We start from the raw sequence: 24,844 nt of genomic DNA on the forward strand, positions 1-24,844 counted from the left end.
TAAACCAGATGATTGCAGTCTCCTATGTGTTTACAATCAGTCTATTTAAGGACATGTGCGTATCTATCGCCTCCCATTTGCCACGGCGTGTCGTTTCTTTGAGGATCCAGTGATTCACAATGAGGAAGCTTTTATTATACAGAGGGCTCTATTGAAGAGAGAGAGTGTGTGTTCAGGGACAGGGCAGACCCCTAAAGGCCCAAATCCATGAGCGGCATCACTTTTCCAAAGGGTGGAAAAATAGAAAAAGCTAGCATGGTTAGATACGGCTTGAGTGAACCAGGAATCAAACAGTAAAATTTGTATTTTTAAGTGCACTTTGATAAAATACCCCCAAGGAGTATCTTGGAGCACCAGGAGCCTAAACATCAGACACCTTAAATCAGCATTGCTCGAGTCCCGTCATTAAGATCTCTACCCAGCATATTTAAAGCTACGGGGGACGATCCCTAACGTTTTTTAAACTGCACCTATTTTTTATCCTAAAGTTGTTCTCATTTACTAGTGATGCCAATGTGACCTAAAAAAAACACTGCCTAAGTGACACGTTTGATGTTTTCACGTGTTGAAAGTTGTTGACCAAACAATGGCCGATGTTTATTTTGTGGCTTCCACAGAAACACATAACAAATATCAAAATAATGACCAATACGATGAAAGAATTATGATTATAGGCAGTCTAAACTGTCTTATCTGTGAGGAAAAATAACCCAAGTACACAATACCAAATCACTGCTTCTGTTTTTGGGCTTTCCTTTCCCCCTTTGTTGTAGAAATGTGTAATGCTTTTAAAGTTTCTAGCCTCCTAATTAAGACAGGGAGGTGTAATTTAGCTCAATCTGACATAGTTTCCATCACATTATGTGGTTGTGATCATTCAGTCATCACTTTAGCTTGTCAGCTTTGGAGCAAATGTCAGTTTGGCCAAAAGTATTTGGTTGAATTTGAATAAAACTTTTTTTACAGTCTTATAATCCATCAGTGTGTTTGAGGTCTCAGTGTTTTACTTGTCATTTGGTGTGGTTCAAAGTCTGTTTTCATTATGAAAATGTAAAATAATTTGCAGTTCTTCTTCTTGTGTGGCAACAGTGACTCTATTGCATTGTCTCATTGTACTGTCTTCCAGATTCCAGGTGATTCTCAAAGGTTATTACAGCTGACTGAAGCATCAATATTACATTATGGTCACGTATGCAGCAGACACACAAAAAAAAGACCATTTCCTGAAGTGTAGGCATGAAGATACTGTATTGGGTGCCGAGAGACCTGCAGTAAAATGTTGAAAGATGTTGGTCATGGTAGAAGTTGCTGAGCAGTAGTAACACTGGTGTTTTATGAGTGACAGGTTGCCTCATTCCCAGCCATTGGTTAGCCAGTTGTTTACAGCTATATTGCTGTATTGGTAAGTTTCAGAATAGCAGGAATGTCATAGTTTTAGATAGATCGAAAAATGCCATACCCCAATGGCTTTAATAATACAGTGAAAACAGTGCTTTTAACTGCAGCGTTCAATTGTTATTCACTGTAGCCTTTGCATAATAAGACAGTGCTACAGCATTCATTTTATTCATTGTTTATTTTGATTCTGTGAGTGTTTTTTCACTCACCATGTTGAAAGGTTTTATTCCAAATAATTCCTTTTTTTTCACTTTTATTTTACTAGGAAGGAGGGATGTCCCGATACAACTTTTTCATTTCCGATATGATACCGATATTGCAGCCTTGCGCATCGGCCAATACTGATATAGATCCAATATCAACGTGAATCATACATACTTTTTTTTCTTTCTCTCTTTTTTTTTTATTAAAAACATTTTAAAAATACTTATTTTGTAGTGTGGAATGTTAGAAAAGGCTTGATCTAGTGATGTTACTCAAACAGAGAACAATAGTCAGCAACAGTAGGTGTGAGAAAAACTGACCCATTTATTAATAACCAATTGGTTACATAACTTTTAACCTTCAACATAATATCTACAGTATTCTACAATTGAATAAAATACAAATTGAATTAAAAAAAATCAGAAAATTCGGAAATTTGAATCCGATACTCGTTTTCATGCTAATATCGGACCAATATTTGATATCGACATCGAATTGGGACACCCTTACTAGGAAGATAATTATTATGAGGATAAAGGTTGTATTTATGATCCATGACATGTAATCAATGGTTCATATAAACCATTGATTACAATTACTTGTTTTCACCTGTTATGTAGAATGAACTTGTGATAGTGATGTTGATGAGACATCTTCTCTGTCACAGGAGCTCTGTCGTCAGCGTATGGCCGTCAAACCTCCAGCCGAGCGTCCGGAGCCCATCTCATCCCGGATCAACAGCGTGTCATCCCAGTTCAGTGATGGTGGTCAGGCTGTCAGTCCTTCTGCACGCAGCAGTCTCTCCTCGTGGAGTGAAGAGCCAGCCCACTCAAACTTGGACATCTCCACTGGTCACATGATACTGGTGAGTCCACACTTTTCATCTCGCTGAGATGCAATTGTCATTGTTTTTTGCAATGAAAAACTGTGGTTAATGAAAAGTTTTTGCCTGTAGAAATGAAACATTGTTTTTGATTATAGTTTATCGGGATGTGAAATACTTGAAGAAATAAGTAACCTATTTTTTTAAAATACTAATCATTAGGGATGTGAATCTTTGCTCTTTCGATTCGATTCTTAGGGTCACGATTCGATGCAAACGATTCTCGATTCAAAAATTGATACAATGCATAGTGTGTTAAGGCAAATTATGGCATCAAAACAGTACAGTTTGTATGAGATAATTTTAAATAAACTGATTCCAATGATGTAATCACACAAAGGCAAACTTAAGACAAAAGGAAACATTTATTCATGCTAAACAAATAAAAACACACGCACACTCCTTGTGCTGTCTATGTAATACATTGTAAGATGGGGTTGATGTTTCCTGTTGGGATCGTGTCATAGACTGTATAGGTCTGGGTGAGTTTGTGTTTTGGCCTGTTGCCGTAGTCGTCGAAATTCGCCATTTTGAAAGCTCATGGCCTACTGGTTTCTACGAACTAAGTTCTTGTATTTTCGGCTTGAAAAAACATATGCTTGTGAGTATGTTTAAGTGTTCTGTTTGATAACACTCCTAAGACTGTGTCTGTCAAAGTTATGCATAAACAGTGTGTTTTATAAATCACCGCCGAACGTAGTAAATGTTAGCATGAGCATATACATGGGTTTTTCCCATAGACATTAGCATGAAGCTAGTGGACTTTTTGTATAGTGGTATTTACAGTGTTTCACGAGTAAAGACTCTAAACAGATCTACTGAATCTGTTTTTCCTGAAAAAAAAATATAAATATATATATATATATATATATATAATTTTTTATTTTTTTTTTAAATCCATTTTTGAAGTCTATGAATCGATTCAGAATTGTGGATGATTACAATCGCGATACTTTTGTGAAACAATTTTTTCCCCCACCCCTAGCATCTTCGCAAAAACATTGCTATCGTGCAGTGTTTCCCTACCTTTTTTTGTCCCATGTACTCCTTATCCTTCCTATCATATTATGGTAGCCCTTAGTTCATGTTATGCATCTTTAATTCATGTCAGCAAGTTTGTCTGAACCTCAGATTTAAGCCTTTTATTGATTTTTTTCTGATGTTTTAGATTTTGAACTTCACCTTTTGATGCATTTCAAAGAGTTGTGCCACAATGTATTATCGATGGATGAGGGAAATGTCTTTGTACTTAAAAATCTATTAGAATTTAAAACTACAATTTTGACTCTTTAGAAAATACATTAACTCTTAAACTGTATATTTAATCAACTATATCTGGAATTTATTTAGTCAACTAAAAATGTAATGTCATTTAGTTGACTAAAACGAGACTATAACTGAAATTGTCCTGATGACTATATTTTCACCAAACTAAGTTGCGTTTTAGTCAAAAGACTAAATCAGAATTTTCTATCAAAATTAACACTTCAACCCAAATTCAAATGAAAAATCACATATACTGTTTTTTAAAGCATGGAGCATATTTTGAAAAACCCCAAAATCACCTTTTTCCCATGAAATAAAAGTGTTTGTGCCTTATTTTGTGAGACGTGTTCCTGGCTTTGCCGTAGTGCAACACATATTCATATTTTTTTTTGTTCCTCTTACTTTTTTTTTTTTTTTTTTTTACAGTCGATCGATTGAGCGTCATCACAGTTCCACAGCTCTTTCCTTCTCTCTCTCATTCTTCCTGTGATGACACTTTTGGCACGATGTCACACAGAGAGCTTTTTGCAGTGCTCACAAGTGACAATGACACTAATTACACCCGATATTAGATTTGGACCACAGCTTTGGTCATTGTGTTGCTGCACTGCTTTGTCTCAAAGGGCTTTTGTTTTACATACTTCTTCTTATTCTTGGATGCAAGCACAGCAAAACGAAGTGCATGCTTCTCTAGCACCAAGGTCACATGCAGATTGGAATAAATGTGATGGGATTGAGTGGTTTGAACTTAAAGGTTAAAACCAGTAAACTGTTTCAGGGGTGACAAGAGAGTTGACAGTATTTGAATTTGATGAATACATATTAGTTTATTAATACTCCTCATGTATTGGCTCATATTCATTGGAGGTGAAGGCCGCAGCCTTGCACAGAGGGTTGCTGATTCTCAAAACTAGAGGGAAAGGTGTCAATGAAGGGAAGGTTAATGTAGCTGGGATAGGTGAATGTATGAATGTGATTTGGTTAATGATGGTATCCTTTCATGAAGACTCTAGACTTCTGGAAAAATGTTTTATTCTTTAAAAAAAAAAAAAGGCAAATACACATAACTTGCAATAGAGATAAATACTGTAGATAATAGATATTTTTGCCTAAAGCACTCAAACATCATGACAAGCACCAAATACGTGAGTAATCCATTTTACCATGATCATTCACACTTTAAAGCAGACATGGGCAACTGGCAACCCTGGGGCCCTCAGTCTAATTTTTTGCAACGCAAATCCCCAAAAATTGTAATTCAAGAAGTTGGTAGGAATATGAAGTCCAACATTATACACAAACTAACATCCAAAACACACAAATCATTAGCAAAATGCACAAAGAACACAAAAACACAGACACACAAATTCCAAAAATACACAAAATTACTCATAAAAACATAAAAATGACAACAAAGACAGACAGAACAACCACTTAACCAATCAAAATGACTTGAAAAAAATTACACAAAATGACCAGAAAAGACTGAAAAAAAACCAACAAAAATACAGAAAGTGACCCCAAAAATGCACAAATCGACAACAAAAATGAAGAAAATTACACAAAATTAGAAGAACTAAAAAAAAATAACAAAAATAATAAAACTAACAAAAGCACACAAAATGACAAAAAAAATTGATGAAACATCAAAACCACAGACAAAGAAAAGAGTAAACCCTTTTTCCACCTGTATAAATAATCTGACTGGTTATTGTTTTAAATGCTGACATGAATGTTGATCATGAAGCCCTCGGGTCAGATACAATCACATTTTTGTGGCCCCGCTGTGATAGCGTTGCCCATCCCTTCTTTAAAGAAGGAATTTCAATCCCCATTAATAACGATACAGAAGCTCCAAATGTATGGGCATTGGGCACCCCCATTTTTTTCGAAAAATCTCATTGAAATGCGTAATCTGGATCCTATCCGGATGAAAGTCGGTAATTCAGGAACTAACTTTGCTGAGTTCCTGTTTAAAATAAAGTGTATTCAGCACCTCAGACAGCTCTGCACATCCAAGAAACACAACTCCACTACTTAAGAGTTTAAAACCAATTCATACGCCATTAGTTGTTGCAAGGTTATATAATACCATCACGAGGAGACCATGTATCACTTGAGACACCAACTTTTTAACAAAAAAAAGTAGTGCAATGGGTATGCAAATATCTCATCTAATGGTTGTTTTATACCTGACGTGATCAATTAGGCGATTAATGAATATTGCCTTTGACGAAAGGAAAACGCCATCACTGCATGATTTTCAAGGCTCCTCCCTGCCACACGACCCTTCTACCCCCTCACCACCCACCCCCCACCCCACCAAACAAATTAATTGCCTTTTATAAAGCCCAGGCAAATTTCATGTCATCATCCACCCACTGGTTTTAATTTGAGGAGAAACAGTTTTCACCATCTTATCTAAGTTAATGTATTACTTGTTCCCAAGAGGACCTTCCTCGTGTGCTTCACGCACATACGCTTCACGCACACACACACACTCTCCCTGCTTGTGTCTTAAGAGGATTAGGAAACTCTGTATATAAAGCACATTATCTTGTCTTTTGTTGCTGGCTAAGTAAGTGTTATAGATTATACTGCAGCAGCAGGAGCCGCCATCGAGATTAACAGTGCTGGGAATGGGTTGGAGTTGTTGTTGCTCACAAACAGGCTTCAGGGTTGAGGTAATAAGTAATTAATTATAATTCTTCATAATTATAATTGTAAGTGAAAAAATCTGTTCCTCTTGTAATCAGATAAATTATTTTGCCATTTTAATTGGCATGGAAATTATATAAAAACTGTCATTTACAATGTAATTAAACGCAAAACTGGGGAAACCATATTACAGTTTTATGGTTTACACATACCAATTCTCTTGAGGATCATTTTACCATTTAAAAAATAAATAAATAAATAAATCTACGGCTATAGTGACAGAAAAAAAGGCTCAGATGCCCACACCCAAATATTAATACTAATATTTTAATTAATACCTAACAAGGTAACCAAGAGAAGAAAAACAAATTGGATGATGGATAATATTTTACAGTGTATTTTACAGCTGATTTATGACATAAGTCAAAGCTGACCTGTTTTTAGATGAGATGCTAACAGAAAGCTAACACAAAAGGAAGCTCACGTTTTGTGGGCTTATTTATTAAAGGCTCAGGCAATGTGATAATTGATAATTGAACTTTCGTAATTGAGAACGTAATTGTAATTGACTTTCAGGGGAAAAATATGAATTGTATCTTTAATTATTATTTGAAAAAATGCCTGTCATCATGAGTTGTAATTAAACACGGATAATTAAAAACGGAATTGTAATTGAAAAATGTAATTGACCCCAACCCTGGTTTTAATGACGTTGTTTCATACCTCTCATCTAGTGATGTATGCTTTTTTTAATGACACAACACATTAATAATGAGAATCTACATTTAAGCAGCTTTTATGAATTATATTTAGTAAAATACAATAATGACGGAGAACCTCTAAGTCTCAGTTCAAAACTTTGTTTCTAATTTCACACTGTTCACACTTTACTCCGAGAGTGTTGATCACATCCAATCAGCAGACGTCAGACTACCTAAATTAATACGTAGACATTAATTACAAGTCTAATCACAAAATGACAAATTAAATGTGAAAGCTGAAGTGAATGTCTTTCTAATGTTTTTTTTTTTTTATTATTATTATTATTACCTGCCATAAATTTGACACATTGGGGGCCAGAAAAATGTAAATGAGTTGAAAAGCTTTATATGATTTGGACGATGCTGAGCTCAGTAAACTTTAGGGTCTGTCATTTTTGTGGCTACACCTGTTATTTTTACCCTTAACGTGACAAGAGCCAAAAACTAGTGACAGGCTGCTGTGCCATTGTCACGGGCACAGATGTACTTGCAGGGGTGAACTTGAATTGTGTTCAGGTGTGGCCAATGAAATCGGTGAAATCCACAAAAAGCACTTAAGTCTTCCCAAGAAGAAGCACAAAACTATTTGGAAGGTGTACGCCAAACTGTATCACAACACAGACTGCTGCACAATTAGAAAAAGGGATTAATTTACTACCTTTCAAGACAGCAAAATGTAACCTTGTCACAGTGTGTATATATTTATAGTTGCCCGGGGCGATGAAGACACATGGTAGGTCTCATAGATCAAAGAAATCGAAGATCATTTGCTCCAAAAAAGATGTAAACGGTTGAAATTGCCGCTTGAAAATTTGTTTTGGTCTTGACTGTAAACACTTTCTTATTGACATTGCTGGAAAAGTTTAGCAAATTGCATTGTGGGATGTGGATTCCTGTAGACATAGAAGTGTTTTTTCTTTATTCTGACCTTGATTACTTGTGTTTGTCACCAAAAACTCTGCCAAAGTGATTTCCCAACACATTTCTACTGTTTTCACAGACTTAAAGTTGTGGCAAAACATTGGAGGATGTTTATTTTGGGGCTTGCATGGAAAGATCCCTATCCGGACGAAATTGAATGTCTCGCAGAGTAAGGTGATATCTATAATACCAACAAAAATGGTGTCAAGTGAATCACTGTCCTCCTTGTCTGGCAAAGAAACACAAGAAATTACGGTTAGAATAAAGTAAAAACACTATGTACGTGACTACAGATCCCACAATGCAATGTGCATTACTTTTCCAACAATGTCAATAAAAGAGTGTTTACAGCGTAGATCAAAAACTATTTGAGCATCAATTTCAACCTATTAATAGGACCACCTGTCTTTTTTCATCTTGAATTATCTTTCAACGAATGGTGGGCCCTACTGTCGTGTTCCACTAACCTAGTTTGAAGGTTATCAGACTTTTCTTTACCTGAGTCAACCACAGCTAAAAAATACTACCTACATTTTCAATCTATTGCGATACAATTACATAGACATAGGCATCCTCTTTAGGTACCTCGCCTTGCATTATATATAGCTTAGATACAGATAAAAGTGGACCCTGGTGATCCTGTACCGGATAAAGCAGCTACAGAAGATTAAAGATTAATAATGGAAGAGGCATTAAGGGATATTGTAATGAGACACTAGTCTAGAAATACATTACGTTTTTTGACATAATTAATGAGGATAATCTACCATAGAGATTGTGAGCTAATCAGATCACATGTTTTTGATGCTTCCCCCACACTGCATCAAACTAGATAGTTGGAATCATCAAAAGATAATTGTGAATTTAAAGTTCAGAGACCAGCACATCGCCTGAACCTGCTGCCTGTGATAAAGAACAGATGCTGACATTTGGAAGCTTTTCTTTGCTGACTTAGAGCCACCTTTGGCCATTTCTATCACTTTTCTTTCCCATCTTTGACTATCCAAAATGGCTCCCACGTTACGTCACCTCCCATGCGGCCAACTCTCTTAATGGCCTGCTTCATACAGGTGCTCAGCTGCTGCACCAGAGCCATAATGGCACCTTGGCCACAGTCTTATTGCATCGTGCTTTTTTTATTGAGCACCTTTGGCAGCTGTAAACCCTGCTGCAGTAAAAGGGATTATTCAGTGTTTGGACGACACATGGTGATCTCAGCACCTCCTGATTGGATTGCAATAATCCCTTTACACAGCCACAAAACCCCATTACTCTGGCATTAGAGAAGCTGAGAGGGAGTGAGGGGTGGTGGTTTGGGGGAGGGTTCATCATTTGGACTCCAGATGTAAGCGTGTGTACATTGTTTAGGGTTACGTTCAATGTATTGCATGGCAGATTTTTTTGTTTTGTGTGCATTAGTATGTTTGCCTTTTTGGTGGGCCAGGTCCATGTTGATAACCAGCTGTACCCAAATGAAAGGTCATAGCTTAAAATGATGCTGTAAAAATAGGTGATTTTACTACAGATCAGAAAATGTTTAGTTGACTGACACATAATATTTGATTTTAACAGTGTGTACAGGGGTGGACTGGCCATCTGGCATCCGGGCACAAAATGTGGGGAGGAAAGGAAAACAAGTGGTAGTTATTGGGTGAAAAGAAGCTAATTTGGATCAAAAGTGTCAAAAAGTGTTGCAAAAATGTACATAAAATAGGAAGAAAGAGGCACCTTTTGCCAAAATGTATCTACGATCTGAAAAAAGTGTCAAAAAATGGTGAAAATGGGACAGAGGAAGTTGGAAAAATGGCCAAAATAAATTTTTTAACCTTTTAAGGTTTTTTTGTTGGATTAATATTTAAAATGAAGACATAAAGAGCCACACGTTGAGCATTACTGACTAACTGCTATCAAGGAATATGACTCAGCTTTGGAGTTTGCATGTGTTCTCTGATTATGTAGGGGGCTGGTCTGGACACAAAATGCCGGAGCTGAAATTTTCTCCCAGTCTACCCCTGGCAGTGTAATGTGATAAAACCATGATATTGCCTTTGAGCTGGTCATTTTTTTCCATAATCCTCCATCAACCGGATGTCTAGTCAGGCTGCCTTCCTTATTTAACAAACCCTTCTCATTTTAGCAGAAAGCCATTAGAACTTTGTCTGGAGCTTGCTGTGATTAAGATCAGATCCATTTTTAACTGCCATCATAAATCACCACTCGAGCCATTTAAAGATCCATACTGGCTCATTCTCTACTATCATCTATTAATGATGATATCAACCATATTTTGTGTGGACGGGCTGCTAATTTTTCAAGGTTGCCTAAAAACAAATTGACAGCAACTCACATCCGATGTGACTCAAACACTTTTTATTTGACCAGGTGGGATTCAGGAGAGGAACACACTTGACTTACTGGGGACTTAAACTCAGTCGGTCTTATCTTCTCCTCCTGTGGTCTTTCTCTACTTTGACAGTCGTACATGGAGGATCATTTAAAGAACAAAGATCGTCTTGAAAAGGAGTGGGAGGCCCTCTGCGCCTATCAGGCAGAACCCAACGCATCAACACTCGGCCTCAAGGATGGCAATGCAAAGAAGAACCGCTCGACTGCTGTTGTGGCATGTAAGCATCTGGCTTTCCCTCGTACCTTCCAGCATCTTCTGCATTTTATTTGCCCTTGCATGTTTTCTGATACAGTCAGCCACTGTCAGAAGTGGGTCATCAGTTGACATTAACGAGAAATAATGCTTTGTTCAATTATAATAATACATATATATATAAATATATATATATATATACGTATATATATATATATATATATATATGACAGCTGATCAGTGACTAAGTGGTTAATGCAGCAGACATAAGGATTTAGTTTTTCTCATTGACGCAGGATCGATGCCCAATGGAAGCGATTCAAATGTTTGTTTATTTATATGAGACAGATCATATACGTGTTCATTGTTTTATTGTTTCATCACTTTATACAGACTGTAGATTTTATAAAAATACAATAAAACCACATAGGGCTGAAGAACTGCGAGACACGTAACTTCCTGTTCACAACAGCCACGGTGAGTACACTTTGCACCGAGAAGTCTTGTGTTAAACATGTGACGCGTCCGCACACAACGTAAATAAAAGCTACCTGGCATCGACGAGGGCAGCTTAGCACCCTGATCCTCTTTGACCTCATCTGTCGTTGCTGCAGCAGCAACTTAAACTATAACACCTGTACTTCCGCATTCAGAATGCTGTGACCGGAAATATCATTGCATCCTTATGACAAACGCGGAAATGATACGTGCATATAGCCTATTCTCTCAATTCAAGCTACTCATCACAGATTGCCGAGTCCACAAGTGCTAGTTTTTATAGGAGGGGAGGGGCTAACAGTGGTGGTTCGTGATGTAAGTACATCAAAATGTCACAAATCAAGGTAGAGAATGGAAACAGCACTATTGAGTTTGTTCATTGGGAATTAAATGTTACCTTATGAAAGACAAGACAAATTTTAACCCTAATGTATGACCATTGTTCTTAAATTTGATGATTCAAAGTACAAAAATGTAGCATTGTCTACACGAAAAGCAATTTTCACCTCATGTTGAGCTTAACCATGAAGTCAATCTGATATCTCCTCTTTTATTATCATGGATAGAAATCATTGTCTTTTCAAATATGAAGAATGGAAAAGTAGAGAAACAAAATGTCGTGTTAATAATTTAAACACAGTTACATTGCCTTCACCAACTCTCAACTGCACTCTTTTACATAAACCCAAACCCTGCTCCTTCTATTATCTGAAACAAGCAGCAAATGCAGTGAGCAGAAGGATTGTAAATTAGTTTTCACTTAAAGCTCTCCTGCTCCAACCTCATCAATGATTAACAGTTGGAAGCGTCTGTGGAAATAGCTCCGTTTGAAAATGGACTGACCTGTTCTCACCAACACGCTGTAGCTTAATGAAATCCAGGTTGTCAATCGAGGGAAAACACTTTTTTTTCCAGGAATAAAAAAAAGGAAAAATAGTTTCCTCTAAAACATTTGAGCTTTAGGTGCACAGAGTGAAAAACAAGCTGCAAATGTTTGCTCATCCATAAAGATTAATGCGCTAGTACAAAAATTATGATCGGATAAATTATTTTGTCATCTGCATATGTGCATTACTGATGGACCAGTAGATCCATGACATTCCCTGACAAGTTTGAAAGGGTATTTTCATTCAGTGGACCAAATGTGAACACTAAAGCGTACTAGTTTTAACTCACAAGCCGTAGGTTGGACACCACTGTCTTGAATAGTCCAAAACGAACTGTTACGCAGTAAAAATTCCCCAAGTATTTTCAACATTTACAAAAGGGACCTGTATTTAAAGAGCCTGCATCTTGCATATTAGCCATTGGTAACCACTAGAAACAATTGCTAAACACATGATGCACTAAAAGAAAGTTTGGCTTTTTCTTGGTTTGTTTTTTAACAGATGATCACTCCCGAATCACCTTGAGAGTTGAAAACAGCCAAGGCAACTCTGATTACATCAATGCCAGCCCAATAGTAAGTACCTCCTCTGCATTCTAACACCACTCCACAGAGTGCAGCAGCAGAAATAGAGGCAGTCTACCGTCCTCTATTATCAATTTTGACACAATGCTTGCTTAGCTTCTGTGGCAGCCTCGCATTCTGTGCATGTCCTGCATCATGAATATTAATGACTGCTTTACAGAAAACACCCCAAGTGGGTGTTCGCTTTGGGGGAAAGTGTGGAAAAGGACACGCAAATGGCTCATAGTGTGCATCTTGTTTATCAAAATAAATTGATCCGTGTGGTCTGGGAAATTGTTGTTTCTGACCTTGGGTTATGCTAATTTGACACTACTTTATGTTCATTGTTTCGCTCCACTACACTTATCAAGGCCCTCTCTTGGTACGGCACAGATTTGAGCAGGATAACACCCTGTAGGAACGAGAGGGAGGGTGGATTTTAGTAAGTGACTGTACTGCTCTGGGAAGCAGTGTAGGAATAGAAGCTTCACTTTTCCCCTGCGGCCAAATACATTGGTATTCCATTAAAACCTCGAGGAATGAAATGTATTTTAAATCGAGAAAGCATTGAAAAAAAAAAATGGGTTTTTTTCAAAGCTGAGAGAGGGAAATTAAGGAGGAGGAGACAAAACTGTACATGGAAGTAACAGCAATCTCCTCCAATGTCACACATGCACAAATTCAGAAACATATAGAACACATGTACCCACACACTGTGTGGCTGTACACAGGGACGCTCACCCACTCTCATGTGCTATCCTAGGACGTGGACGTAAGGATCCAACCACCCACCAGCACACACTCAAACACTCAGTGTGCACACATTTCCACCTCCCACACACACACGAGCACGTAAAAAAGACTTTATACACAGTGTAATGTGCACTTATTCCACTTATTTAATGAACTCCACTTAATGCTGCTGCTAGAACTCTGCTCACTCATACCATGCTTAAACTAAACTAACATGTTTATTCTCCTAAATTATTTAATTACCTGGCTTTGTAAGTGTAGATATATTATTTTAATTCTTTAGGAAATGCTGTTGCATTAAAATGATTTTTTTTTTTGGTGTATGTTATGTATGTGATATTGATATAGGATGTCGGCCTGATATCAGCAAAAATAAGCAAATATTGGCCTGCATCTAAAATCTCCGATATATATTGTTTTTATTTGGTTTATTTTTCAGGGTCTTCTAATTTATTTGTTGTATTTGTATTCATTTTTGTCAATTGTAGAATATTCTTATGTTTAAGGTTAAAGTTCTGTGGTAATAAATAGGTCAGCTTTTCTCATTCTGACTATTGTTCTGACTTGATCAAGCCTTGTTCTAACATTCCACACTACAAAATAGATAATGATTGTATTTAATATTTGTGCTGATATCGTATTGTATCGATATCGAACACACCCCGATTTTAGTGGAAAGAAAAACCTTAAACAAGAAACTTTTTCCAAAGCGTAAGTACAACCAAAAACCACTTTTTTGCTCCTGAATACATACTTAATTAGGTATGAAGTAATATAGTTTATTGATCCTAGTCCCACTTTTCACATTTAAGTTTAAGAATTTAAATGTAACGTTTTTTGTTGTAAAATGTCAGTGACTGCCCTTTATGGGCTGAACACACTGTTGGCCCCGCCCCTCTTATAAAAGATGGGAGGAGGGACTGGTTTCCTCCTATCACAGCCCTCAGTGAGCATTGATTGACAGCTCCATGTGGAACCGTGCAGCGCTGTGTAGGCGGGGCTACTGACTGGGCGTGTCTTAACGACTCGCCCATAATCAAGGCATTTTTTTTAATTTCTCCCTAGTGGCAGGTCAGCATAATCTTTGGGGTGTACTTCCATTTTAAATACTATTAGGATGAAATAGCCTATCCCCATCTTGTTTTTTTTTTTTTTTTTTTTTTAAATTTTAATGACAGTTTTAAAGGTAAAGGAGAGGAAATCTCTGAAATGTATTTGTGAAGTTTTTGTTTAGTTTTTTAATTGTCATTGAGGTTAAAATCACTATATCTGGGATGTAAACCCAAAAATGCAAATTCAGTCATTTCCTTTCCCAGACTGACATCCTCACCTGCATGCATAGTGTACAAGTAGTGTACAAACACAGACTTTAAGACACACTCAATTTTTCTTTAACCACTCAATCAAAAACAGACACTTCCTAAGACATAATCAATCACTTGGACGCCATTTAATCTCACATGTACACCCTCACTAAAACACACTCATTCTGATGCATGCCGGTTGCTGATAGTGTTTAAATCATCCATACCAACCATATTGATAGTTAAATGTACGTTCGTTTTTTTTTTTTTTTTTAACGTACCTCAACCTTCTTGCAGCATCACTGTTCATTGTAATATTTTTCTAACTTTTAGACTTTTAGCTTGTGTTTTGTTACCATTTTCTAAAAAACAATGTTGTGCAACACTTTTTTTTTATTCTTATTGATATTTAAATTTGAAAAATATTTTCTTTTATGTTTGCTTGCAAAAGTATCCTGGGAATATTGATTTCTGTGTGTTGACCTTTTATTTTGTCTTGCCTATCTTGTTACCTCATTTTAAAGTGAGGCCTTCTGATGGCCAATGCAGTCTAACAATCTGATAAAAGTCATGTTTAATTTGAGACGATGTAAAACGTACAACAAACAGAGGTAACTTTAATTTATTGTATTTTATTTATTTTTATAGATGGATCATGATCCCAGGAATCCAGCCTATATTGCTACTCAAGGTCCCCTGCCTTCCACCGTGGCTGATTTCTGGCAGGTAAAGACGCATACATACTAACACACACACACACACACACACACACACACACACACACACACACACTCGCAACAAAAAATCAATGCATCCACCTATCTTTAGCTAGAGTTAACTGGTTTTTGTTAGGCTGGGCTACCGGACTCAAAACACCACTCACTTTGTTCTTCTTGTTGTTGTGTAGACTAGTTAAAATCACTATTTCTCTGTTATTTGTGAACAGTCTGGGCTGAAATTTGGTAGATATAATTTATGGATGTGTACGCATCAAAAAAAAACAAAAGTCGATTTCTCATTTATTTGCGAGTTAAATATTACAACAGTTGGTAGTACCGAATCATTGGCACATACCAGTATATGAATGGGGCTCGTTTTCTCGTACGTGTCACGGGGGCACAAGGGGGAACCCGTGGGCTCCATTTTTCAAATGACTACTCCTCCGTTAGTTCTCGTTAGATCGGAATGCAATTTGTTTTGAGCACTCTATGAATGAATACGATGAGACACTCGGAAGCCATTTTTTTAAAATAGGGTAGGGGCCCCGGGGGCCACCCCCATTTCCGGTAATTTCTAAATTTATGTGATATATCGTTTCAAAGGTAATTTAACGTAGATTATGATTATGCCTCGCACGATTTCATTAGGGGCCCGAGGGCCCACCTCCCATTTATAGGCAATTTCCATTTAAGTCATTTTTTGATTTATTTGTGAGTCAAATATTGCCACAGTTGATGGTACCAAATCATTGACACATACATACTGTATATATATATATATATATATATATATATATACTGTATATATATATATATATATATATATATATATATATATATATATATATATATATATATATATATACTGTATATATACATGAATGGGGCCCATTACTCAAACATTACATTTTTCAAATTACCACTCCACCATTAATGCTCGTTGAATTGAGCTGTAATTTGACATGGATATTCTATGAGCGGATGTCAAGAGCCTCTCAGAGACCTTTTTGAAAAAGGGGGTGATTTCTAAATGTATATGCTTTAAAACACACACTGATTTGCCTGTGTTTCTGTAAGAACCTAATAACACACTTTCATATGTGAATGTTTAAAGATAACTGTTGGATTTAATAATGAAATATTAAAAAGAAGATTTTGACGACTTGTCCATAAGTGGCAGCACCATAATTATCATCCTGTCAGCAGAAGTAAATTAACTGCAGTTACCAAAATAATGCCTGGTCACATTTTTAGATTCATGAGACTTATGAGTTGAAACTTACACAAGAAGAGGTGGGGATTCAAAGCACACTGCAATTATCACCAGTTGAACAGCATGTGCGGCTGTCTTGATTCTGTCCTGATCTATTCTAGGACAGTAATGATCTGGAAGTTGTATTGCTTTGTGGCTTCCATTACTGTTACTTTTAATTGGGGGGGGAATGGATCTCCAGAGAAACCAGTGTTTTTGCTGTGGGAAGAGAAAATGTGACAGGGTGTTGGCCTTGATGGGCGAGAATTGTCCTCGGCAGTAATTAGTCCTCGCGATCTTTGACTTTCCCTACAAAGTTTGAAACAGTAAGCATGTCTCAAAATGACAAACTTATTTCGCCCAATTCTCGTTCTTAAAAACTGTCACTCTCCTTCTTCACTTCACTTCAACATTTAAACGTAATAAGGAAAAGCATTTTAATGACTAAGGACAAGAGACTAAAGGCATCTGTCAGTGTTCTTGTTGAGGAGGTGTTGAAAGCCCCGTCTGGGATCTTATTCCAAATTCTGCTCTTCACCTCTTCAGCAGAACAACTCCCGCTTTTAAGAGACAGCTGAGCACTTGACATTTAAATAAACTTTGCAGATTAAAAAGTTATGTCAGTCATCTATAAATTTAAAGCAAAAATCGTCTCTTATGTTGTGGGGAAGCTGTAACTAAAATGTAGAATAAGTTTGCAAGGACTTTACTTTTTTAAAGTTCATTCTACTAACCTTTGACCTTTTTTTTTGTTTGCAGATGGTGTGGGAAAATGGCTGTGTGGTAATTGTCATGCTTACGCCTCTTGTTGATAGTGGCGTGAAGCAGTGCTACCACTACTGGCCGGATGAAGGATCAAACCTGTACCATATCTATGAGGTAAAGAGACAGGTTTTAGATTAAAACTTGAAGTGATAATCAACTAACAATTACAAAGAGTGCTCACCGAAAAACTATTACATGGAAAATGTACTAGTAGGAATGACTAAAAGTAGCATTTGCAATAAAAAGCACTTTAAACACAGACTTATGTTTGACAAACTGTGACGTAGAATTGCACCAGTCACATAATTCCAACTTCCTTTATTCAATTCAATTCAATTCAATTCAATTAAATCTTTATTTATATAGCGCAAATTACAACAAAAGTCATCTCGAAGCACTTCATGAGGTTAAAGGCATCCAATTGTTCCCATGGTAGCGTAAACGTATCTTTTTAAGGTGTATTTCTGTTCATCTGGAAGGATGAGTGGATCCATAGTAAGATGCTGATAGTGTCATTTAAATATTGCGCCGACCGATATTTTCTCATTTTATGATGAGTGCAATGTCAAAAACTGTCCACTATAATGTTCCTGGTCTTCTTAGTAATAACATCATAACAATGAAAGATTTGGATGGCACATAACTAAGTCCTTAAACATTGGATTAAAATGCTATTTTATCATAGGCTTTTTATGGTAGCAGAAGTACAAAGACATTTCCTGACGTAATAAGAATGATGCGTGAATGCTGATTGGCTGAAATTCCAAAATGGAGATGCCCACATTTAAATTGTTACTGTATAATACAATATACTACATGTGTTTGAAGGCTAAAAGTTGATATAAATGACTCTGTGAAAGTGTGATGGTCAGCACTATCATCTCACAGTTCAAATCCACAGGAGCACCAAACACAGCTGCTCACTCCATCAAAGAAACACATTAAAAAACACATTCAGTGTAGCTCACTTTGTTCTTTAGAAGAACTTCAGTGGCTTCCACACACGTAGATTGTCTGACGATGCTGCTAATAAATGTACCTGGTCGGGCCACTGTGACGGCTTTGGGCTCGAGGAGGGTCTTTTCCTACTACGAGGTTGTAAATGAACAGAAACACAAAATGCCTATTCGATGACCGTTAGAACGCGATCGACGTATTGGGCACCCCTGATTTAAAGTGTATTCCTGAAATCCGTTGCATTTTGCTTTAACATCTGAGATGTTGTATCTCGATTTTGTCTGCAAATGTAGCGAACTGTCGTATAAATTATTTATACTGAAAACTTTCAAAATGTAATCAAAAAGATCCCTAAAACTGAAATATTTACTTATTTAATGTATAGTTATGTAAGGTATAGACAATACAGGATAAGTTAATGTTCAACCTTTGCGTATAAACAATGCTTGCTACACTGATTTTTCTGCTGTGTTTACAGGTTAACCTGGTGTCTGAACACATCTGGTGCGACGACTTCCTCGTCCGTAGCTTCTACCTGAAAAATATGCAGACCAATGAGACGCGAACAGTCACCCAGTTCCATTTCCTAACATGGCTCAACCAGAACGTTCCTGAAACCTGCCGGACACTGCTCGACTTCCGCAGGTAGAAAGAACCTCCAACTTCTATACCTGCACTCTGGCCTGCTGGTGTTACCTGTAGCTCACACTGGGTGCAAGGCCAGCTTTTTGAATTGTGGGAGAAAGCCATAGAACCCACTTAAGGTCAAGGAACATGCAAACGCCACACAGAAAAGTCCACAGAAGAGTTTTCCACCATTACACCACAGTGCTGCCAATGGAACAGGAGTGTCAAACTCACTTGGAATCATTTACAACCAAGTTTGATCTCAGGTGGGCCGAACCGAATAAAAACAGATTTTTTGGAGGAAGAAAAGTGCAATCAGATCAATATTGTGCCCTAATTTGCTCTTCACTGTGCAAACATTGTGTGTGATTCACTTCTTAGAACATCCTTAAGCATCAAACAATTTATGTCTAGTATTTGACTTGGAGGATTGTTGAAGTTACATTGAAATTTGTAGGGATTTTTATGTGACTCTTCGTGAAAACTTGCACAGTTCAGGGAAAAGTCGAGTTATACCGAACAATTTGTGATTTAAAAATGTTGAAATCCATAAATATCATGTCAGGTAAAATCAGTTAATTTGGGAATTTAGAGAAACTTAACTGTATAGTGATGATGATTTTTAATTCATGTTTTCTCTGTAGTTTTTATTTTGAACAAAAGCCAAAAAGAAAGCTCTGGCGGACCAATTTTGGCCCACGGGCCTCGAGTTTGACACCCCATAGTATCCAACGACCAGCTTTTACAAAAAGTTCAAACAGAACACACTTTCCTATAAGTTCAAATTGCATTCTTAGTAAGAGCTCATAGACAAGATCACAAATTAATGGTCCTTTTCTTTTTTTTTCCATCAGTAAATAACTTATTAATTGGCTTGATTATATTTGAACAAACCTCTGTCCAATAATGAGAGCGTATAAACATAAGTTACACACGTGTGAACGATTGGCAGCACTGTAAAACAATGGAATCGCAAACTGTAGTGGTCATTTCATTCAGTAGTTTAAATGATGTGAACTCGCAAAGTATTGACCAATCTGGTCTCCTACAACCAAAAGTATATAAAGACAAACACTTCTATTTAACTCACATAGAACAGCAAGTGTGAGACATGAAGACACAAAGAGGAATAAATGTGTGTAATGGATATTTTTGGGGTCGTGTCTTTCTCATGCTTTAACGTTGAGTGAAAATGTTGGAATTTGTTTAGTTTTTGCTTTTATTGACTGGTCAAGTGTGTGTGGCCCAATGTGGCAGACTGCAGCAGTGTTGAATTAAAGGTATTCTGGCTGATGTTTGCAGATGGTAATAATGGCTTAGCGGAGGTTATACAATGAAATTAGATTTGCAACATCCCAGTATTCACACACGATTAGTGCTACCTGGGACATCTGTAAACGAAGGTCCCTCTACCACGAGGTGAAGTGGGTTTTTTGTTGCAATGCTGCTACTGGCTCACATCATATTGGTTGGATATTGAGGGTGAGATGTTTGGCCACAGCGATTAAAAATGGGGTCTGGTGTGTGTCATTATACACTATCAGTTAGGAAATATTGGCTTTCCTCAGAGGGCGGCGAGGTCAGAACACATTGAAGGAAGCTGAGATGGAGGTATTTGTCACTTTTATTAGCACAGAGATGATACTTAAGCTGCCCTCCTTTCTTTGTGCTCATCTCGTTTTTTTGACCTCACTTTTTCTGAGGAAGCTGTCTGAAGTATCTCTGGCTCACTCTCTTGCTTTATTGCTTCAGCCGACATCTTATTTATTCACATCGGACTGACAGACCCGACTCATTGCTTATTGCAACCCCCCTCTGTCCTTTCCCTCATGTTTTACCAGCTAACTAGCGGTTGCCAGTGTCATTTTTGTGATGTTGCAGCTAGTAATATAAGCCCAGTTGCATAGTCACAAAAGTGATCATTGGAGACTGTCACTCTACAACCAAGGGGCCTCATAGCCCCCCCCCACACACACACCTTTCCCTTTCCCTTTTTCCACTTGTCTTCTTCTCTTCAGTCTTGGGGTGCTCACTGACCCAAGATGTCGTCTTTCTTCTTCTTTTTTTTTGTGTCCTCGTGGTTTCCCTGACTGGCTTCCATTCACCGCCTCTGCCCTCCATGCTGCACTTTAGTTCCATGACTGCTTTTGTTGTACAGTCCCTTTCCTCTTTTGATGTCTCTCCTCCACTTCCATCCTTCTTCTGCCACTGCCACGGTTTTCTGACTTGTGGTCAAAGAGTACGTCCGCTCGTAGAAAGGACTTCCTATTGTTTCCATCAGGTCTTTAACATGCCATAATAAGAGGTTGCATTTTGCAGCTGACTGTGCATGATGTAAATATTGTTTAAGTTGCATTTCCTCCAACCAACTGCTTCGGATAGCAATATTCATATTTCAAATGCATTATTATGATTAAATAATTCTGTTGCCTTTTGGGGTCAAAGTTGACTAGGGTGACCATACCCGGACATGTCCTCTTTTCACGTCAGGCCGGATTTTAAAAATGTCTGGGTTTCCCTGGGACCCTGAACACATCTTGGGAACAGTTAATTTAAAAGACCGTAATTCATACGTGGAGTTTGTGACATCTCGTGTGATGTCGTGTGATGTCATCTCGTGTGATGTCATGTGATGTTGTGTGATGTCGTGTGATGTCATCTCGTGTGATCTCGTGTGATGTCATCTCGTGTAAACTCGTGTGATGTCGTGTGATGTCATCTCGTGTGATGTCGTGTGATGTCGTGTGATGTCATCTCGTGTGATGTCGTGTGATGTCGTGTGATTTCATCTCGTGTGATGTCATCTCGTGTGATGTCATCTCGTGTGATGTCGTGTGATCTCATCTCGTGTGATGTCGTGTGATCTCATCTCGTGTGATGTCGTGTGATCTCATCTTGTGTGATCTCATCTCGTGTGATGTCGTGTGATGTCATCTCGTGTGATGTCGTGTGATCTCATCTCGTGTGATGTCGTGTGATGTCATCTCGTGTGATGTCGTGTGATGTCGTGCGATGTCATCTCGTGTGATGTCGTGCGATGTCATCTCGTGTGATGTTGTGCGATGTCGTGTGATCTCATCTCGTGTGATCTCATCTCGTGTGATGTCGTGTGATCTCATCTCGTGTGATGTCGTGTGATGTCATCTCGTGTGATGTCATCTCGTGTGATCTCGTGTGATCTCGTGTGGTGTGATGTCGTGTGATCTCGTGTGATGTCGTGTGATCTCGTGTGGTGTGATGTCGTGTGATCTCGTGTGATGTCGTGCATGCATCATTAACAATAAACTTCAACATTGTTCAGGTTTAACACAAAATACAGAACATTACACTCACTCTTTCAGTTCAGTATGTTGAAACACAGTAGTTAATTTCATATATAAGGCGCACCTGATTATAAGGCGCACTGTCGATTTTTGAGAAAATTAAAGGATTTTAAGTGCGCCTTATCGTCCGAAAAATACGGTATGTTAAGACATTAACTTTGTTATTGTGGACATATTCTCCATCCTGTTTGTCGATGTATCTTTCCATCCTTTTTCTTAACCCACAACCGCCCTTTGCATCAGCAATATTGCTTTTGTACCTTTTATTTTTAAGATCAGTGTCTGTCTTTTTCCACTCCATCAATTTTAAAGATGCCTTTCTTTGTAAGTGTGACAGATCTATTTTTACAGACTTATAACCAATGCTTGTCTTCCAGCCTGTCAGATTTTCTTCTGCTGGATGGTTTCATGGTTACATCAGTTAACATTGACTTCTACGAGATCTGAGTTTTTATTCTGGGTGGGGGGTGTGGGGGTGGGGGGGTGAAAAGGTTTTCGGATAAAACTATTGTATTGTTTTGTTGAAATAAAAGTCGGCTTTAAATGATTTATTTAAGAATACTGTATATTTTAGAAAATCTGTATAAAGTTGTACATTTTTTTTTTTTTTTTTGCTTTTCTGTGAAAAGCTTGATTTATTATCTGCCGAGCTCTACTCACCGTAATTGTTTTGTCCTTTAATACGTGTGCACTGTAAAGATGTCCTTTATTGAAATATTACTGATATGGAGCTATTTTAATATTGTTAATTATTATTATTATTATTTTCTAGTTGAAAAAATAGATTATATACCCTCTTTGTCAAATTTGTGTTTAAATGTTCTCTGAAAGCAGTAAAGCACTGAGAAGCTTTGGTTGATAAAAATCTAAAGCTTTATTATTGCATGCTCGTGTGATGCACATTGATAGTTTCAGTGGAATGTTGGTACTTGCCGTTTGAAATAGAATCATAAATGATCTCCAGCTGGGTTCAAAGCCGAGTGCAGAGAGATGTTTGGGGCCATTCCACAGACTGCACTGACTCTTTGATTACCGAGGTGTGACGTTTTTAGCACAGTCAACAAAAAAAAACATGGTTTTAGCACTCAGTCGAAGGCTTTTTAATGCATTTATGACTGTAGTAATGGACTCGCTGCCATCAGTTATAGGATTAAAGAAATGTATTCTTGTGATTTTTAATGTTTCCATTTTACATTGTAGGGATTTATCAATTGTTTTGAAAGGCATATTAGAAGTACAATGTTGTTTTTACGTTTTAAAATATACATGGTTTAGTTGGTGCTGCGTTTTAGTGTAATTAGTTACAACTTCAAACTGAAAATGTGTAGTTTAATTAACCAAAATGAAATGTACATGTCACGAGTGTTGTGGCCTAACACCCATGATTTTGTGTCCTCTTTGAAAAAAAAAAATGCATTAAAACTTGCAGTACTTTAAAGCTGCCTTTGAATTATTTCATTACATAGCACAGAAAAGGGCTCAGATTCATTGCATTTTGAAGATTTTCAGTGCAGAAAATTATAACCTGGTTATTAAAGTTTTGATAATAAATAAATACTGGTACTTTTCTTGTTAAAATCTCATCAATGTCACTCTTTGAAATGGGAATGTTTCCTGCCGTACAGGTAATAACAACCCAAGCCTCACAGGTGTGTGAAAAAAAAACAGAGACAGCATATAATACTGTATGTGATAAATAAAACTGATTATTAGCTGCCTTAAATGGATCCATTTACACGTTTATACATATCCGCACACAAATCATAGTCCATCAGCTATCACTGTATCTAAATTCCTACTAATTGACAAAGAGAATCATGTATTTGACATTCTTTTTTTTTCTGGGCTTAGTCAGATTGGTCAAAATTGCGGAAATGTTGCGGTGATTGGACACAATGGGGCGGCGGTGCAGAATTCATGGGGGTTGACTGAATTTGCATTCATGGTTTGCTTTCGCAGGGACTTGTTATGACATTCTAAGTGTGATACAGCAAATAATGCATCAAAGCTCACATGATCCACCACCTGATCCAATTCAGTCCTTGAAAAAAAATCCTTTCATTTTTCTTTTACTTCTCGTGAAATCACAGGTGCTGCTAATGCTGAATGCATGTATCAGGTAAAGAGTGCATGTGCAAAGACAACCCTGACTTCTTTCTCTTTTGTTTTGTACTTTTACAGAAAAGTCAACAAATGCTACCGGGGACGTTCCTGTCCTATCATTGTTCACTGCAGGCAAGTATAACAGAATGTGTCTCTAGTTTATATACAGTGTTATGAAATACATTCCTATCTGTGTCTTATACTGTCAATCTACTCAACCAGTGGCTTTGTTTAGAGGATTTAAAACCTAGCTCACCATTGTAGCATACAGAACCAGCTTGAACTAAAAGTGTCCATTTTTACAAAGTAAATTGTTCGTTTTGACTTATTTAAACTGCACCATTTGTTTACACTGAACACTTTGCAGTTTAGCTTATTTTTGTATGTCACCCTGATTCATACA

General features: G+C 37.4%; 1 protein-coding gene across 1 annotated transcript in view; it reads left to right on the forward strand.

Annotated features, from left to right (window-relative positions):
* The window catches only part of LOC114479188 (receptor-type tyrosine-protein phosphatase N2-like), a 169,016-nt gene that overhangs the window by 129,737 nt on the left and 14,435 nt on the right, over positions 1-24,844 (forward strand). Inside the window, exons 14-20 of the mRNA XM_028472730.1 lie at positions 2,270-2,467; positions 10,568-10,715; positions 12,577-12,650; positions 15,344-15,421; positions 17,426-17,545; positions 18,867-19,033; positions 24,520-24,573. Coding sequence (XP_028328531.1) covers positions 2,270-2,467; positions 10,568-10,715; positions 12,577-12,650; positions 15,344-15,421; positions 17,426-17,545; positions 18,867-19,033; positions 24,520-24,573 — 839 coding nt within the window. The remainder of the gene's footprint in view (positions 1-2,269; positions 2,468-10,567; positions 10,716-12,576; positions 12,651-15,343; positions 15,422-17,425; positions 17,546-18,866; positions 19,034-24,519; positions 24,574-24,844) is intronic.

The sequence above is a fragment of the Gouania willdenowi genome, chromosome 17, assembly GCF_900634775.1.
Source record: "Gouania willdenowi chromosome 17, fGouWil2.1, whole genome shotgun sequence".
Classification (NCBI taxonomy): domain Eukaryota; kingdom Metazoa; phylum Chordata; class Actinopteri; order Blenniiformes; family Gobiesocidae; genus Gouania; species Gouania willdenowi.